Source organism: Eretmochelys imbricata, chromosome 1, assembly GCF_965152235.1.
Source record: "Eretmochelys imbricata isolate rEreImb1 chromosome 1, rEreImb1.hap1, whole genome shotgun sequence".
Classification (NCBI taxonomy): Eukaryota; Metazoa; Chordata; order Testudines; family Cheloniidae; genus Eretmochelys; species Eretmochelys imbricata.
This window is the reverse complement of record NC_135572.1, coordinates 54,215,546-54,233,980: the sequence shown is the minus strand read 5'-3', so window position 1 is coordinate 54,233,980 and position 18,435 is coordinate 54,215,546. Positions and strand designations below refer to the sequence as shown.

The 18,435-nt window shown below is 41.2% G+C and overlaps 1 protein-coding gene across 6 annotated transcripts in view; it reads left to right on the top strand.

Annotated features, from left to right (window-relative positions):
• Nucleotides 1-18,435, top strand: part of TRPC4 (transient receptor potential cation channel subfamily C member 4) — a 134,926-nt gene that overhangs the window by 99,145 nt on the left and 17,346 nt on the right. For 4 of the 6 annotated variants that reach the window (XM_077806624.1, XM_077806612.1, XM_077806606.1 and 1 more), the window contains 3 exons: nt 12,213-12,526; nt 14,549-14,744; nt 16,934-17,128. In XM_077806624.1, coding sequence (XP_077662750.1) covers nt 12,213-12,526; nt 14,549-14,744; nt 16,934-17,128 — 705 coding nt within the window. Of the gene's footprint in view, nt 1-12,212; nt 12,527-14,548; nt 14,745-16,933; nt 17,136-18,435 lie in introns of all 6 variants that reach the window. The other 2 variants (XM_077806596.1, XM_077806617.1) reach the window with 2 other exon arrangements.

Below are 18,435 nucleotides of genomic sequence, written 5' to 3'. Positions count from 1 at the left end.
CATCATCTTGAAGAACAAAAACACCTGTGTTTTTCAGACTCTCCACCAGTGTGTTTTCCTGTTCTGCTGCTATCACCTTAATCCTTCAATTCACTGTGTTGTTGGAAAATAATATGTCTTTGAATTTATTTCCTCAGTTTCTCCACACATTATCTTCACCATATCAATTTCATCTGGCAAAATCAAAGTCTCTCCAATTATGTAAGACTTGGCCTGCACAAGGCAGTAACTCACTTCAGATGATGCCTTCTGTGTGTGGTCAGAGACGGACAGGGCTCTCTTGAATTGCACTTGTTGACGTGAAAGTTCTTTCCAACTCTAGAAAAATGACCTTGGTTTTCCTATGTGTTCCCTGTGAAAGGCTAACAAAGGTCATTTGAGTTTATTAGGCTTCAAGCTTTTGCTAGATAATGCTATGTGACATAGTAGGCATTTTGGCCTTTCTTCGCTCTTGACAAAAACATTGGTGAAGCCATATGCAAAGCCTCACCATATCTGCCAGCACATTTCTTGCACTCTTGTTTTTCGCACATAAGTGCATTACTAGACTCACTGCTGGAGAATGAAGCAGATATTCTGCGTAAAAACAAGTCCATTGTGCCTCATCTCACAAGTCAGAAAAAGGAATTCATTGTTAAGCAGATGAGGCCAGGACTTAGGAAGGCCCTGTGTGCTGATACTACGGCAGCACAGAGACAGTGACTTACAATGATTCTTTATGCTTGAGTGCCACAAGGCTACTCAGGGTAGCATAAAAAGATATGGACCCTGCCTTAAGGAGCTCACAAGCTGCTGCAGATTCCCTCTCAGAAAAAGCTAGCACAGGTTCCCACCCGTTCAAGCAGAGAGGATGCTCTGTTGAGAAGGCTGCTGCCCGCAGATAAGCATCTTCTGGATTCAAGTCTCCCAGCTGGGTGCTTGCACAGCCTGATGGGGCAAATGGTATCCACACAGCCACCTCCTCATGTGTCGAGACCTGCTGTACACACAACACACCAGGAGGCTGCCATTTTACAAAATGCATGCACCATATGTGCAAGGGCCCGCAATGAGGAGGCTGCAATTAGATCTACAAAATGGCAGCCTCCCAGCGCAGGTTTGAGGAGGAGGTCCGGACACATTCAGGGGCAGATGGCATCATCTCGTGGGCCAAATCTGGTCCCTTGGACCTGCAACCCCATCTACTAATGGCACAACCCCATTTGGAATTGCAACCAACAGTTTGGGAACCACTGCATCTCAACAGGGTGGGGAGGGGATGGGTGCATAGTAGCTGCTTGTGCTGATTTCACACCCACTCAGAGCTTCTAAGGGAATTTTCACCTAGGCAGCTCTGGCCAGATTTGAGTCCCTGTCCATCACTCAGGTAGAGCAAAGGTATTTGAAAAGGCAGAGAAAAATCTGCCCCCTTTTATTCAGAAAGCTAATGGAACGTGCTTTGATGGGCAGATACGGTTTCATATACAGTGACCAGGAAATAGCCTTTTTACTGGTCTAAAATGCAAAATAACAACCTCATTGGTAATGCAAACCTTTCTAAAGCATTGTAGACATCCAATTTTTCCTTTTAGAACAATATTAATTTGAAACCATAATAATCCTTTCATCTCCCAGGCAGCTTCTGCCTTCTGTAATCAGATTCCAAGGTGATGGTGTCTGAAGTAATATGCATCCATTTCCCTCCCAATTAGTGTTATGATGCTAATCAGACTCAAATTGTAAACACAGTAGTGCATAAAACATTACCTTTAATTCTGCAATTATTTGTTTTGTTATATTTGTGATTTTTAAAGCCAACTAGCTTTTTTGTCCTTGCTTTTTTTCACCTTTCCTTTGGTAAAATGATTAAATCAGAGTATATAAATAATGCATCTGATATAAGCAACTGAAATAATGAGTGGTTAATTGATTAATCAATCACATTCGTTTCAGATTCTTAAAATATGATTGTTTTCCAGTTGTACAATAAATGAGGACCAAGAATTACAAACACTACCAATGTGTTATAACATATGACCTTTACTGTCATTTGCTAAATGCTGCATGACTATTTTTTCTGAAATATAGTTTTGCCTGTATTTACTGAAATAATTATATAGGCCCAATTCTCAAATGTGTTCCACCTGTTCTCAAATGTGTTCCACTCTAGTGGCACAACACAGCCAGGCACCCATCTTAACCAGCTTCCTTGTATACGAGGCATAGCAGCCCAATGCTACTCCCTGGGGAAAAAAAAGAGTTAATTGCTGGAAGAAAAAATCCTGGCTGATAACAAACCTTTGAGGCTGCAAGCAGCTGAATGTAATTTAGAGCAACCTATAGGCTGCTCTAAATTACATCAGGGACTGGAGTAGCCCCTAGTTGGGTCCAGGATTGGGACAATGCAAAAGGATATCTTAAAGCCTTTTTTGCCCATTCTCCCACCCCAATGCTAAGTGTGTCTTATGTTCATCTGAGGACCAGGGTCCAGATCCTCAAAAGAGTTAGGTGCCTAAATACCTTTGAAGATCTGGTCTCTGGTCTCTTATACCTGTTCATATACCAACACACAAGTTAAATGTCACATGGTTCTAAATGAATTGTAGTCTCATACATTTTAAGTTCATAAAGGCATGATTCATTTTAAGGGATGTAGCTGCTTCGACTGAGGATTATAAATACAAATAGAACTATTTATGCTGCAAAACAAAGGATTCTGTTTATATTTTGAAACTACAGTATATTTTGCACTGCTAAGTCAAGTATTACTTCTCTCACTTTGATGCATTACACCCAAGGATGCTTATAATGTTTTATTAAAATGAATCATGGCTTCCATTACTGTGTGTTTTCAGCTGCATAAGAGATTGCACACAGCTGATGTCACTAAATAAGTGGATCTCACCCATTAGCATGAAATGCTATGTAATTCTATCACTTTGGGGGCAGAGGTGATATTCAGAGTGCAATTCTATCCTGAAAAGTGACTCTAAATATAAACTACATTTATTGTCTCAATCATTTCCACATTGAATCTACTCTGCTAATTAGTACAAGGATGGGTTTTTTCCCATAAATATGCTTCAAACACTGGGATGCTTAGCCCATCTCTCTGGCACTGTAAAATGGTTTTGACCATTTTATATATTATATTTGGCCAATTCCGAAAATCAGACATTCACTTTCACTGGAGTATTAACTGCACAGTAAGAAAAAAAATATTTTCTGTGCTCCACTTTCATTGTTGTTTAACATCTTTTGGCTGATTATTCTGTTTTTCTCTATTGGTTCTCTGAAATGTACAGTACAAATTGTGACATACATGTCCTAATAACAATAATTTGAATTTATGTAGTACCTTTCATCGAAGAATTTCAAAGCATTTTACAGAGGTAGGAAAAATATTTATCCCTTTATTATAGATGAGGAAACTGAGATACCAAGAGTCATACGTGATTTGCTTAAGGTCAGACAGATGGTCAATAGCAGAGCTGCAACTATCATAGAATATCAGGGTTGGAAGGGACCTCAGGAGGTCATTTAGTCCAACTCCGTGCTTAAAGCAGGACCAATCCCCAACTAAATCATCCCAGCCAGGGCTTTGTCAAGAGCCTGACCTTAAAAACCTCTAACGAAGGAGATTCCACCACCTCCCTGGGTAACCTATTCCAGTGCTTCACCACCCTCCTAGTGAAAAAGTTTTTCCTAATATCCAACCTAAACCTCCCCCACTGCAACTTGAGACCGTTACTCCTTGTCCTGTCATCTGCTCCCACTGAGAACAGTCTAGATCAGTGGCTCCCTAACTTGTTCCGCTGCTTGTGCGGGGAAAGCCCCAGGCAGGCCAGGCAGGTTTGTTTACCTGCTGCGTCCGCAGGTTAGGCTTCGCTGCTCCAGGCCAATGGGAGCTGCTGGAAGCAGTGCAGGCTGAGGGATGTACTGGCCGCTGCTTCCAGTAGCTCCCATTGACCTGGAGCAGTGAACCGCGGACACTGGGTGCCACAATTGGCCGAACCTGTGGATGTGGCAGGTAAACAAACTGGCCCGGCCCGCCAGGGACTTTCCCTTCACAAGCGGTGGAACAAGCTTGGGAACCACTGGTCTAGATCCATCCTCTTTGGTACCCCCTTTCAGGTAGTTGAAAGCAGCTATTAAATCCCCCCTCATTATTCTCTTCTACAGACTAAATAATCCCAGTTCCCTCAGCCTCTCTTCATAAGTCATGTGCTCCAGCCCCATAATCATTTTTGTTGCCCTCCGCTGGACTCTTTCCAATTTTTCCACATCCTTGTTGTAGTGTGGGGACCAAAACTGGACACAGTACTCCAGATGAGGCCTCACCAATGTCTAATAGAGGGGAACAATCACGTCCCTCGATCTGCTGGCAATGCTCCTACTTATACAGCCCAAAATGCCGTTAGCCTTCTTGGCAACAAGGGCACATTGTTGACCCATATCCAGCATCTCATCCACTGTAACCCCTAGGTCCTTTTCTGCAGAACTGCTGCGTAGCCACTCGGTCCCTAGAATGTAGCAGTGCATGGGATTCTTCCATGCTAAGTGCAGGACTCTGCACTTGTCCTTGTTGAACCTCATCAGATTTCTTTTGGCCCAATCCTCTAATTTGTCTAGACCTCCTGTATCCTATCCCTACCCTCCAGTGTATCTACCACTCCTCCCAGGTTAGTGTCATCTGCAAACTTGCTGAGGGCGCAATCCACACCATCCTCCAGATCATTAATGAAGATATTGAACAAAACTGGCCCCAGGACTGACCCTTGGGGCACTCCACTTGATACCAGCTGCCAACTAGACATGGAGCCATTGATCACTACCGTTGAGTCAGATGATCTAGCCAGCTTTCTGTTCACCTTATATTTCATTCATCCAGCCCATACTTCATTAACTTGCTGGCAAGAATACTGTGGGAGACCATATCAAAAGCTTTGCTAAAGTCGAGGAATAACACATCCGCTGCTTTCCCCTCATCCACAGAGCCAGTTATCTCATCATAGGAGGCAAATTAGGTTAGTCAGGCATGACTTGTCCTTGGTGAATCCATGCTGACTGTTCCTGATCACTTTCCTCTCCTCCACTAGAACGAGGTCTCCTTATTCTCCTTTTTATAACAACTTGACCACACTGTCTCTCCTTAGAATCATATGATAATTTTGGTATTTATTGTTTCTGCTCTAGAGGGTAAAAAGTAATTATCTGGCCACCTTCCCAATGCTTACAACTGACTTGGATGTTAATCTTATGTATGGTTCTCTGTGAATAATCATCAAGAACTGTTATTTCATATTCCTTTGGCATCATTAACATACATGATAAATTTGCTTTGAAGTTCTAGTCTTTACGTAGTTCTAATCTGTCCATATTTTGCTTTCTTCCGTTTTCCATAGGTGTGGACTATGCAATTCTGCTATGTATTAAATATTTATTAAGTAAATGTCTGCCTTTGCAATGTGCCAAAGGGTTGTGTGTGGGCTAGAAGTGGAGTGCAGAAACTCTAAATTCTTACAATATGAGCAACCCAAGAAATCAAATCTCATGCTTCATCAGAGGTTGGTCAGTTTAAGATGATGACCTGTTAGGAACCCTCCACAGAGAGCCTGATCCAAAACCCACTGAAGTCAGGCCCATGCACTGTGGAATTACATAATCAAAGCTCTGCATTACCCAGATGGCAGGATAAATTTGTGTTTTTACCTTCTTTGAATTACTGAATATAAGCCATTGCTGTAATCAAGATAAAATACTTGATGTATCTATGATCTTCTCTTGTACGGGAAATCTCATGTTCCTGTAGTCACTTCATATTACTCAATGTCTCATGACTCTATATCGACATACTATCAAAGAGCCATCTCATATCCTAATTCTTTTTATAACCCTATAGTGTGCAAATGAACTAAAGTGAGTTAATATACTAAATATACACATACTGTTTTTGAGAAAACTATTGAATGAGCAATTTACAGAAGGCCAGTGGAGGTAGGAAGTTTTGACTGGGTTGGTTTGGTCTCTTTGTAGTAAGGATATTTTTTGGTCTTGTTATTAAGCAAGTCCATTTTCAGTCCTATCAGGGTCTGTCTTTATCTAAGATGCAGTTTATATTCAGTTTCAATATAAAATTACTGCAGACACAAATTATAAAATTACAGTGCACACAAAGAAATATGTTAATTCTTAGATTTGCTGAGGGCCTAGAGAACTCTTACATTTGATATACAGTGAAATGCCTAATTGCACTCCATGAACATTTGCAGATTTCAGTCATAATGATTAGGAAGGAGAATGATGCAGCAATACAAATTGAAATTTGCAGTTTAAAAAACAGATTATAATCAGAATATTTTGAGGCACCTTGTAACACCTGAGAAATAAAGAAGGAATGTCCAAAGACATAATTTATGGAGAAAACAGCCACTTGTGGTTCATAAAAAACTAACAAAAATGAAATAAATATTAGCATCTTTAGAGCAGCCCATTTGCTAATATTTCTTTCACTAGTTTTTTTTAATGGGCTGTTTTCTCCATAAATGATCTGTTTTCCCTTTTCTCTTTCACTTCTCAGGAGTTACTGAGCTCCTGAGTAAATGTGCTTATTATAACCTGTCTCTCGAACTATAGGTATCAATTTGTTCTAGTATCTTTTTCATTCCATGGCCTGAAAATGCAGTTATTCTCTTCTGCTCTTATTAATATTCCTTCTGCCTTTGACCTGGTCAGTGAATCTTATTCCTCCTCCTTTTTCTCCTCTTGATATCTGTGATTCTGTGCTCTCTTGGTTCTTCTCTTTCCTTGACAAATAGTATGTCAGCAGTTTCATCCATAGTTCTTCATCTTTCCTTCTTCCCAATGTAACCCTTCTGCCAGGCGAAGCCAGCAGCAACCTGGGCCGGATTTCTTTCCATTGATACAAAACAGAACCATCTCAAGCCCCCACCCAGTAACTTGGGGAAATTACACACACACCTGGGGACTTCTGAGAGGCAATACTTCCCCACTTGCAAGCACAGAGTCTGAGTGTAGAAAAGAAACTTTTAATAAAAGGAGGGAAGTAACTCAGCATTAATTTGGGGAAACACCGCAAACAGGCTTCATAAACCATGAGCAAAAGACCCACCCAGAAGTAAGTTGGGCAGTGTCCTTTTCCCCTCAGGTTCTTAAATCCAGCAACCCAAAAGTCCCTTTAGCGTGCCCATCCCTTCTCTGCTCCCAACTCATAGTTGCTATCTTTGGTCAGTGCAGACCCAGAGTTCAGAGGTGCATCTGCAGAGTTCACCTCCCACCCTGGGTGGAGGTAAGGGGGCACCTTACTCACTCTGCTTCTTGGGCACTCGTCTGCCAACCTTCTCTGCCAGCAGCCCTGCTGGCTGCTCGCTGCGCCTCTCCACCTCACCAGCCACTCATTTGCCAGCCGACTGTCAGTCATCTTCTGCAGCCACATGCCTCTCTCCTGTGACCTCTGCACATCAGTCTCTTAGTGATTTTCAGCTCTTTGCAGTCTGGGCAGAAACACTGTCCCATCTCAAGTGATTTCAGCTCTGACTGAGCATTTAAAATAACCAAAGAGGCTCCCAAGGAAGCCTATTTAGCTCTTTCTTTGAACACTGGGGAGGAACAGGTCAAAGAAGTCTGGGGACTCCTAGGGAGAGGCCACACACCCACTGGGTGGGACATCTGTCCCCATCCCTCTTACTTTCACAGGGCTCTGGCATTCGAGCCCCAGGCTTAACGAGGTCCTTTCAGCAGAAGGTGACCCCCCCTCATTTGCGGCAGGGTAAGCACAGTCCTGCTTCCTTGTATTCCTACAATAATTACAACATTTTGGTAACAGCATTTAATTCCCCCTGCATTCAGTACTAAAGTGATTTGTAACCCAACACCAGCCAAAGTTGAGTACTTTGAGCAAAACATCGCTCTATTTGCTGGATGTCTAAGCAGACCAGGAGCAAACTGTATTTACATTAAACACACCCAAAGTCTCTCCTCCTCCCAGCTAGCTGTCAGGGAAGAATTCATTCCCTGCTTACACCTAACTTGTTGGCATCATTAGTTTCTGTTCTCAATCCCTTCTATACATCTTCCTCTTGACATCATCTGCTCCCCAGTTTCAACTACTACATTTATGTGGATCATTCCCAAACCTACATCTCCACTCTTCACCTCCTTCATTATGTTTTAATCTTGTCACTCCAAGTGTCCTTCTGACATCTTCAGCCTCTCAAATCATATCTCTCCAAAATAATATTTACCATTCTTCCTTCTCTATCACTTCACATTTCTGACCATATAACAGATTCACAATCTCCTAGTCATTTTCAATTCTCTTCTTCCTAGTTCTCCTTTTAAAAATCAACAAAATCCATCCTTTCACATAATCTCCACTACTAAAATATTTGTCCATATATCGGTCATATTTTCCTTCAGTTCTCTTCTCTGCTCACCCTTGTTCTCAACTCTCCACCATCCAATCTATCCAAACCTTTGTAGTTAAAGTAATCTTCCTCTCCTACTTCCCTGGCCCCATTATACCCCTTGTGAATCCTTTCAATGACTTCAGGTCTGTTAGCATATCCAAGTTCCTAGCCATCCCCTTCTAGTCACTACAACCTCCTCTCCCTAATGACATCTTGTTTTTATTTGTTCACTACTTTTCTACTCTCTAAATTCCTTCCAAGCCTCTCTTCTCACTTCTCAGTCTTCTCCGCTACATGCCTTCATTTATGATATCCCCTGCACTTGGCAGGTTTCCTGTTCTCTCCCTCTTTCTCCACCTACAAATGTTCAATCAGATCATGTCATCTCTTCAGTACATGGACAGTTTCTTATTATATCTTTATAAAAGTGCCATGTAAGTTTACGGTGATGTCTAAATTATGCTATATTATAATAATATTCAGAAAAGTCACTGTGAAAAGGACATGGAGCAGTTGCTCCTTTATTCTGTCAGTAACTTCCATATTAAATTTTCTCAGTTTGCAAGTCATTTTTTTTTTTGGGCTACTAGCACTACAAACTCAGCCATGGCGCTGCAGCACAAGGTGTGCTCTTTCTGCCACTTACGTCATCACCAGTAATAAGGATTCTACAATCAGAATTGAACTGATGATTTGGTTAACGATGCATGAGGCAGAATAACATCTGTCCAGTTCTTGCATAGCTGTATTGGCTCCACCATGCTAGCAGTAATAAAAGCTTGATTTTATGAGGAAGGTCACTAGAGTAAGGAACACGGTTTTGTGACTAGGGCACTGGCTGGGGACTCCAACAGGGCTGGCTCCCCTTCAGAGCTCAGTCATAGACTTTCTGTGTGACTCTGGTTAAGTCACTTTTTCTCTCCTGTGTGTCAGTAAAAGGCGGATAATAGCACTTCCCTACCTCCAGGAGATGAATCCACTAATGATTGTTGGGTGCTCAAGTGCTGTGGTATTGAGGGCCATATAAGCACCAAGATAGATATGACTTGATACAAAGGGAGCAAATGTAGCTTGTGTCTGTTGGACTTAGACTTTAGTAGTAGTAGTAATAATAATAATAATACCTATTTCTTATATTGCACTTTTCATCAGTTAATCTCAAAGCACTCTATGAGCTTTAAAGTATTTATCCTTACAACATCCCTTTGAGATAGGGAAGTATTATTATCCCTGTAAGCACTTCAGTAGGGATTATGGGGTAGCTTCACATTGCCATGCCTTTTACACATGTAGAAAATCACTGGGATTCACAAAGCCTACATCTGACAGCTAGTTTCTTTATACAATGACTAGGGAGAGAGAGGTGCCTCAGAGTGGGATTCACAAAAGCCAGCACACTAGGCATCTTCTCTCCTAATCTAGCCAATGGGATATGCGGAAGAGAGGGATGTGTCCTAAACTCGCCCCTCCGGAAGTTTAGCACCTAAGTTAGGCTGAAGGGAGGCATCTCCCTCTGCTTGGGATTCTCCATGGTGAACCCTCTCTTGGTAGTGGGCACCCATGTGGTTTTTGCAAGAAGTCTGAGGGAGAGAAGAAGAAGACCTCCCTCTTAACTTTTAGCCCAGTGATTAGGGTACACACCTTGGCTGTGGGAGGCTCCTGATTCAAGTCTCCACTCCCATAGAGAAGGGAGGGGAAGGGATTTGACCTGGTTCTGCCACCTTTAAGGTGTGTGTCCTCACTACTGGGCTGATGTGATGCTCTCGCCTGTTGAAGCTATTCCACTGCGGCTTCATCATTAATGTTTTAGGACAAATGTTTTATTTAAAATCCATTGCCATGAGAAAGTTACATTAACTGTGTTGTGGGGGATTTTTGTCCTGCTAGTGCATTCACAAATTAAGAACAATTCTTTGTTTGAGACAAAAAAAAACTTTATTTAACTAGCAAATTGAAATAACTAGCAAGAGTCTCATTCAGTGTGAGCCTATATGCCATTTTCACATGAGGATCAATGTGGAGTGGTCATCACATACAAATTCACTGCATTCTCCACATTGCTTGTGGCTCTTCTGGCCACCTTACCGTGGCAAATATGGCAGTGTAGCCAAGGGACAAAATAATAGAGCAACACATCTGGAATACATTTGTACCTCACATACATTTTTGATACAGAAAAATGTTTTTTATGCTAAATTAAAAAAAATTCACATGTGCCTAGGTGAAAATGTCCTAAAACCACATAGCTGGAGAGCCACCAGTTCTTTAGTTATCACAACATATATGCTTATGGGATACAACTTTACCCCATGAACATAGATGAGAGTTAAAAAAAGTCATTGGACAATGGGATACTGGATCTCCCACCTCCCTCAAGTGAGTGCCCTCAGCACGAGGCTACAGAATTATTCTCATGCTTGCTTGTTCTTTCTCTCGCTGTGACCCAATGACTCTTTCATCATTTATCCACATGGAACAGTTTCAACAGGAGAGACTGAGGGAACCTCACCTCAGGCTCTCCCATAGCTCAGTGGTTAGGGCATATAGCTGAGAGATAGCAGACTCCAGTTCACCTCCCTTCTCCCTCTCAATCGGAGTGGGAACTTGAGTTGAGGTGTGTAGACTGAGGTAAAAGTTCTGAGGGAGGTCCTCTTTCCCCCACTGGGTGTTCTATGCGATCTTGCCTACCGGATCAGACCCCCATAGGCAAACTCTGAGCATGCTTACCAGATCAGGCCCCACAGTTCCAATGCCTTTCTTCCTCTGGTTCATGCATTGCTTTGGGGCTAAAAAGTCCAGATACCTGGCCTGAGGTAGCAGTGTATATGCACAGAGGCAGAAACATAAGTGCCTATGGAGATTTTACTGAGAAAATGTAGATATCAAGTGAATTTAGATGCCTACAGTGTTTTGGGAGCAGCTGAACAGAGGTTTTGTGAATCCCACTGGGCCTTATTCTGGGATCTAGGTTCCTAAAGTGGTAGTTAGCTGCATAAGTCCTTTTGTGAATTTAGCCCTGTGTCTTCAGATATGTTCTGTACAGCACAGAGCATATTAAGGATACTCAATAGATAACTGATAAAAATTACAGAATAGTATTTAGAAAGGTTTTATTTTAAAATGCATTTCAACTTCATGGAACCTGTTGCTAGGCTTGGAATGTTAAAGGTTCCTGATTACAAGGATCAGACTGACTGAAAATGAGGTAAGTAAACAATTAGACATGGCTCAAAGGGAGAACAAATAGATATTGTCATTGTTTTAATACTGGAGATTAAATGACATTGTTATTCTTTATCTACTGTATAGCAACTTTTCAGTGATTATCCAGGCCTTGATCTATCAAATGCTTATATATTGAATCCTTATTCATTTGAGTCATTTCATTGACTTTGCAGGATCCAGCACCCACTTTCTACATTTTGAGAAAGCCAGACCTTCATAAATTTGCTAAATACAATTACAGTGTGTACTACTTTTCTACAGTCTGTCACAGACAGTTACAAAAAGACCAGACATGTAATCCTTTCACTGCATCAAAATCATAACAAAATACAAAAAGACTAGTATAAATTATCCTTCAGATGAAGTTCTGGATAAGGACAAACACACAAGCCATATTTGTTCTAATATTAAGATTATAAACTCCTTTGAAGAGACAAACCAGACACAGTACATTCCAAAAAGGGCTAATTTTTGTTGTATTGGTGCCTGATTAAAATGGCTCAACAAAAAAACTGAACAACTTTGGTTTCTGTATGAAAACAAAAGTATAACTTTCTCTTTTCTGTTTTTTTTTTCCAGTATAGTGGGTTTCTCTCACGACAAAGCTGGGATATGTGGCACCCCACATTGGTGGCTGAGGCATTGTTTGCTATTGCGAACATCTTTAGTTCCCTGCGCTTGATCTCATTATTTACTGCAAATTCTCACCTGGGACCTCTGCAAATATCTCTAGGAAGAATGTTACTGGACATTTTAAAGTTTCTATTCATATACTGTCTTGTGCTGCTAGCTTTTGCAAATGGGTTGAACCAGCTGTACTTCTATTATGAAACAAATGAACCCAACAGCTGCAAAGGAATACGGTGTGAAAAGCAGAATAATGCATTTTCAACGTAAGTGGCATATCTACTTTTCATTTCATACATGCAATATTTTACTGCTTAGACTGGCTCAGACTGTAAGCTCTTTGGGGCAGAGATGTCTTTTGTTCAGCATTTGTACAGCATCTAGCACAGTGGTGTCCTGGTCCATGACTGTCTCTAGATCATACAATACAAATTATTAATAATAATTAATTAATAACTACAGCACTCTATGATTATGTATGGGCTATGCTAGAAAGACGTCCACAGAATTAACTTAAAAGGTTATCAGCTAAAATGAGATAATAGTGTAATTTTGGCAATAAAATACTGATCTGGCTCCAAAAAACCATAAATTTAACCTGCTAAGAGTTTGCTTCTACAGGCAAATATTGCTGTGGTTTTCTTCTATGTCTGTTTGTTAAAATTAAAGTGGCATCTTCTGAACAACTCCAGTTTTCAAAAATGTCAGGATTGTGTGTGGATAAATTGGATGGACAAGGTTCCATGGAAGCAGGACAAGGGAAAAAATCAGCCCAGGCTGCCAGGAAGCCTGAGTGCAAGGCCCCCTTCAACTGAATTTTTTGTAAATGTTCAATCTCTACATTCTCACTTTTGTCTTACAGGCTAAATAGTAATGAATTTCAGTTATTTATTTTCCTTCACTTTGAAAGTCAGTGATTTTAGTTTAGCTATATCAAGTGACAAGTTTAGTGCTCAATCTGTATTAAATGCATTTTAATTCTCTACTTGAACTTTCATCTTCCACACTGAATCAAATTTCTGATACAAACAGCTGTTACCACCTGAGTTCTGTAAATCATATTTAGCTACTCACCTACATTTAAATTGTGCCAAGAGCACTTCCCCACCAGGGTGACGTTGAGGGAGGCAATGATAACTAGGCTGTCTCCCCTGGGGATCTGAAGAGGGGTGCTGGCAGTGGTTATGGACATAGAAGGGGTTGTCTAGTCAGGCTATGATGGCTCCTGCTTCTTCAGTGCATGAGAAATTGCCAGCAGGGGAGTTTAGTGGTGCATTCTGTCTATGCCTTTACAAGAACTGCAGAAAGACATGCTGCACTCCTTAGAGGTACCCTGGTCCCAATTCTCCACTTACTTGCACCAGATTTACACATCTGTAACTCCAGAGTCCAGTTCAGTTACTCCTGACTTGCACTAGTATAAAAGAGAGGAGAATCAGGCCCTAGGACTTGCATAGACATAGTGTAAAGCCTTGCTCCACACTGCCCAGGAGCATAGGGCTGATCAGGGCTCAAAATAATAATTTGTAGTGTATTAGCACAACTTTGTGTTACAAAGAAGTGATATTATTTCAAACTGTTTAGCTCCTAAAGATCTGTTTCAAAGATGGCACCTTGTTATTTGACATTCTAGCTGCTGTGCTAGCCATATCTCTAAGGGGATGTTTTATAATTTAACTGTAGATGCACAATGTCATTTTGTGATTGTCTGCTTTATCTTTGAATTTCTGAGCTCTTTACTAAACAAAATGTATGCATGGGAATGCCCCTAGAATTATACAGCTCCGTTTATCTAGAAGACTCTCAAAGCACACTATCAGTTGAATATACAAACAAATCATTTTAATCCACTGCTGCTGCTTCTTTCATGTGGCACACCCACTGCTGAAATTCAGTCACCAAATTAATTTAGAGGTCCAGTTCTGGCCCACTGATGTTAAGGCAACACTCCCATTGACCCCAATGGGATCAACTTTAGGCATGTGAGCCAAAAAATTTCAAGTGTAGGTATCTATATTTAAATAACTGGCCTGATTTTCGGAGGTGCTGAGCACTGAATTGAATAGAATCAGCCATTTACTGAAGGGCCTATTTATGTATTTAGATGCCTGGCTTTAAGGACTCAAGTTTGGAGAGTTTACCAAAATTTCCCTGGGAAATTACATACTTCTGTGTATATTGGGGAAAATCCTGTCCTCTGCTATCACAAAGGGCTTTGACTGTGCATGTGGGGAAAGATTTGGGTATATATGTATATTTGCTGCTGTTATTATCTATTTATTTTTCAGGTTATTTGAAACACTACAGTCATTATTCTGGTCTATATTTGGTCTCATCAATCTGTATGTGACCAATGTAAAAGCACGACATGAGTTTACTGAGTTTGTTGGGGCCACCATGTTTGGAACCTATAATGTCATCTCGCTGGTTGTTCTACTCAACATGTTAATAGCCATGATGAATAACTCTTACCAGCTCATTGCTGTAAGTTATTTCTCCTTATTAAATCACTTGTAATGAGTATTTTCTCTAAGTTCCCATATATGCTTTTTCCAGCATTAAATCCCATTTAAATATAGAATATGGGGACACATTCTCTGATGTCTTCTAGTTCCTTTGCACTGCCCTTCAGGCACAAACAGACTAGAAAACTGCTGGATTTGGCCAGATGAGAATTCTCCCAGAATTCTGAATGGTGCAAAGCTGCTCCTGATACAGCAGTTGTGTTGTGGGAGGGGCAGGGTGTATCAGGGTTGCTATCGATTGGCATAGGTTAGTGCAGACTGTTCTAGCCAGGGTCTGCCCTGAGAATCAGGAATCTGCAACAGGCTAGTTGCATATTTTCTATTTAACACTCAAGATTGATTAAGTTTTAAAAGGCTATTTTCCAAACTTCAAGCCAAATCAATGGTTAGTACTATATCCAGTGATTCTTACAGAGCATAAAGATAAAATTAATGGGAACTGGTTGTCCAAATTCCTTAGGCAACTTTGAAAATTTCAGCCATTGGGACAAACATAAATGTAGATGTAGGAATGATCCTTCATTCCTTGCTCAAGCAAAGCACCCATTCACTTTAAAGAGAGATTTGCTTAAGTAGGTATAGCAGGATCTGGTGCGTCTTCAGACCAGCACATCTAGAGGGTTTAAAATATTTACTTCCCCACCTTCAGTGCTCTAAGACTCTCTGCAAATGCTAATCCCTTGCAGGAGAGAGTGCAGTAACAGAAACTGGTGTAGTTTCACGAAGTGACGACTTTACACATTGCACAGGCTTTCCTACTAACAGTGAATGCAAAGATGTAGTGGTATCTGATTTGATGACATATAGGCAAGCTGCAGTAGAGGCCTTGGACTTTTCTTGCATTGTTCCTGTTTTTTCATTTAATGAAAACTGTCTCTTTATCCTAATCAGAACCTTGGGGTTATTTTTTTATATATCTTAACACTCATTAAATAGATTGATCCTTGGCAGATGCAGTCATGACTAGAACTGTGTGAAGAATATAAATGCCACTTCGAGAAGGATTTCAGAATTTGGTTTTGATCTGATTAGGAATGAAATCAGAAATTTTTGAAATTCTCTGTGAAAGAAAATTTTGAAAGAATCATTTTGTTTCAATTTTGACTCTTTAAAAATTGCCTATTATAATCCATGCTCTAAACAGGAACCTGAACCTTGGCCTCACCTATGCTAGGTGAGTTCCCCTGATCACTAGGTTAATGGGTATTTGAAGGAAAGCAATTTCTTTTCTTTTCTCCCCCTGAAAAAATATGTATAGGGAACTGTTTTATTCTGAAGTAGAATGGGGAAAATATAATCTCAAAAATGTTCCTGGGAAAAGCAAATTGTTATCTGCCCACATCTACCTACATGGTAACAAACCCACAGCTCTATATAGCACTGTCCTGAAAACAGGAGAGCAATTAGTGTTGCCAATTCTCACTATTTGATTGCAACTCTCACTATAGTTGGTGTTTATTTAAATACCCAGCTCCTGGAGGCATATGATTAGGTGAGAATCTCAACTTTCATTTGAATATATATATATATATGTTTCCATCCCTTATGGTTGCAAGGAAAAGCTCAAAGCACCATCTGAGAGTATCCAAAAGACTTAAAAACCAGAAAACAAATTAAAAGAATCCAATATTATTTTTAAATGCATGATTTTTGGGAGACCTCACTCATGATGTTTGAATTTTTGAGGTTGGCAATTAACAGAGCCCCCACAAAATGGGACCCACTTTGACCACATTTCCCAGCTCCCACAGCCTTGTTCAAGCTAGTACGTCACAAAGTAAGTGAATTGCTCCATGTAGAATGCATGCTGTTATGATGATATGGTACTGTAGCAAAAGACTGCTAGACAGTTAGTATTTTTTCTATTTGTAATTTTCCTCTGCTGTCTTAGAGGTATTTAATTATTTTAAATAACTGTAGAAATGCAAGAAAGATTAAATGTGACATAATATCCAGACTATTTCTTACTGGGTAAAACAAGTCAATTGCAGCATTAAAATTTCTATCACAAAGAGACAGCTGTGTTTTTTTCAAGCCATTTAATTAGCACGTCAGGATATGTTTAGCTTTATATTATAGGACCCCTGTAAGTTTTTTTTCACCTTGTTAATTTAGCAGTTTGTTAGTTATTATATTTCTTGTATACAGGATCATGCAGACATCGAATGGAAGTTTGCTCGAACAAAGCTTTGGATGAGTTACTTTGAAGAAGGAGGGACTCTGCCCACTCCCTTCAATGTTTTACCAAGCCCCAAGTCTCTCTGGTATCTGATCAAATGGACATGGAGACATCTGTGCAAGAAGAAGATTAGAAGGAAACCTGAAAGTTTTGGAACCATAGGGGTAAGGAATAAACCATCCTGGTTCCTACTTGGTCTCTTCCCATCCCTTTCTAAATAGATGGTTTTTAGCCTTGCAGAGCTGGAAAGTCATGTAGGCCTGGGCCACACTTCACAGTTAAGTTGACATAAGCTGCCTTGTGTGGCTACATTTAAATTTGTCTCCCACCGATGTAAGTGCCCCATTAGAGTGTGACAGATTTTGGTTACCAATCTGCGTGGGCCCACAGTTGATCAGGCTGGGGCCACAGGATCTTTCTGGGGAGGAGATGACGAGGCACATCAAGTGTCTAAATTTTAAAGCTTTATTAATAAAATAACAGCAGAGAGTGTTGGAAACACTCCCATGTCACTCGGGGGAAGAAAGAAAGCGTTAATGCCTCAAGCCCTAATCCACTTTCATGCTCACATATGCCTCCCAGACTGGCCAAGTCTGGGTGTAATATCAGAAGAAGAGGGTTGGGGGAAGGTGGACGGGAGTGCTGTCCTGGGCCCAGGCCGTCCAAGGATCTGCTGTGCTCTCCGAATTGCTCCAGCTCTCAAGAGGGTTTTAAGCCCTGGTCTCCTTTGGGGGTGTTCCATTCCGCGACCTCTGTTCCTAGTGCTCTTTGTGTCAGTCCAGACTGGCTTGCTGTGGCCTTCTTTGTTTCCCAAAACATCCCGGCTCCGGAGACTTTGTTTTCCCTTCTATTGGCCTTCGCTGTCGTCGTCTCATTTGCATTCACTGTTCTTGCTGTTATCGTTGCAGCTTTGCTCCACTTAGTTTTTCTCTTCTTATGGCTAGTCGGGGGTGGGGGGTTGGACTCTCCCCCTTCTGTCTTGGCAGGTAGTAGCTGGCTTTGGGCTGAAGTCAGCTTCTTATCTTCGGACTGAGCTTGCTAGCTGCAGTGTTGAGTTAACCCGTTCTCTGCTCTCTTCTTTCTCTCCCCCCTCTGAGCCTCTCATACCTGCAAAGGAAACTTCCACTCCCCACTCACACACCTCTGACCCTCCCCAAAATGCCTTGTGATGCTTGCGACAGCGTTAGCAATATACAGTGCTGATCTGCCTTCCCAGGGGACTCCCTAAGGGGAGGGGTCCATTGGATTGTGACAAGAGCAACACAGTAACCCCATCTCCCTGAGCAGCATTGAACCATGGTCGATGTGTTGCAGTCAGGGCAGCATGAGTGTAGACAACTGCATTACTGTATTGTCCCCAGCAGTCCTCCAGCAGCTGCCTCACAATGCCAGGCACTGATGGCTCTTGTCACAATTCTGAACTCCACTGCTCAGAGATCACAGAGGCAGGAAGCTCCTTCCCTCCCCCACC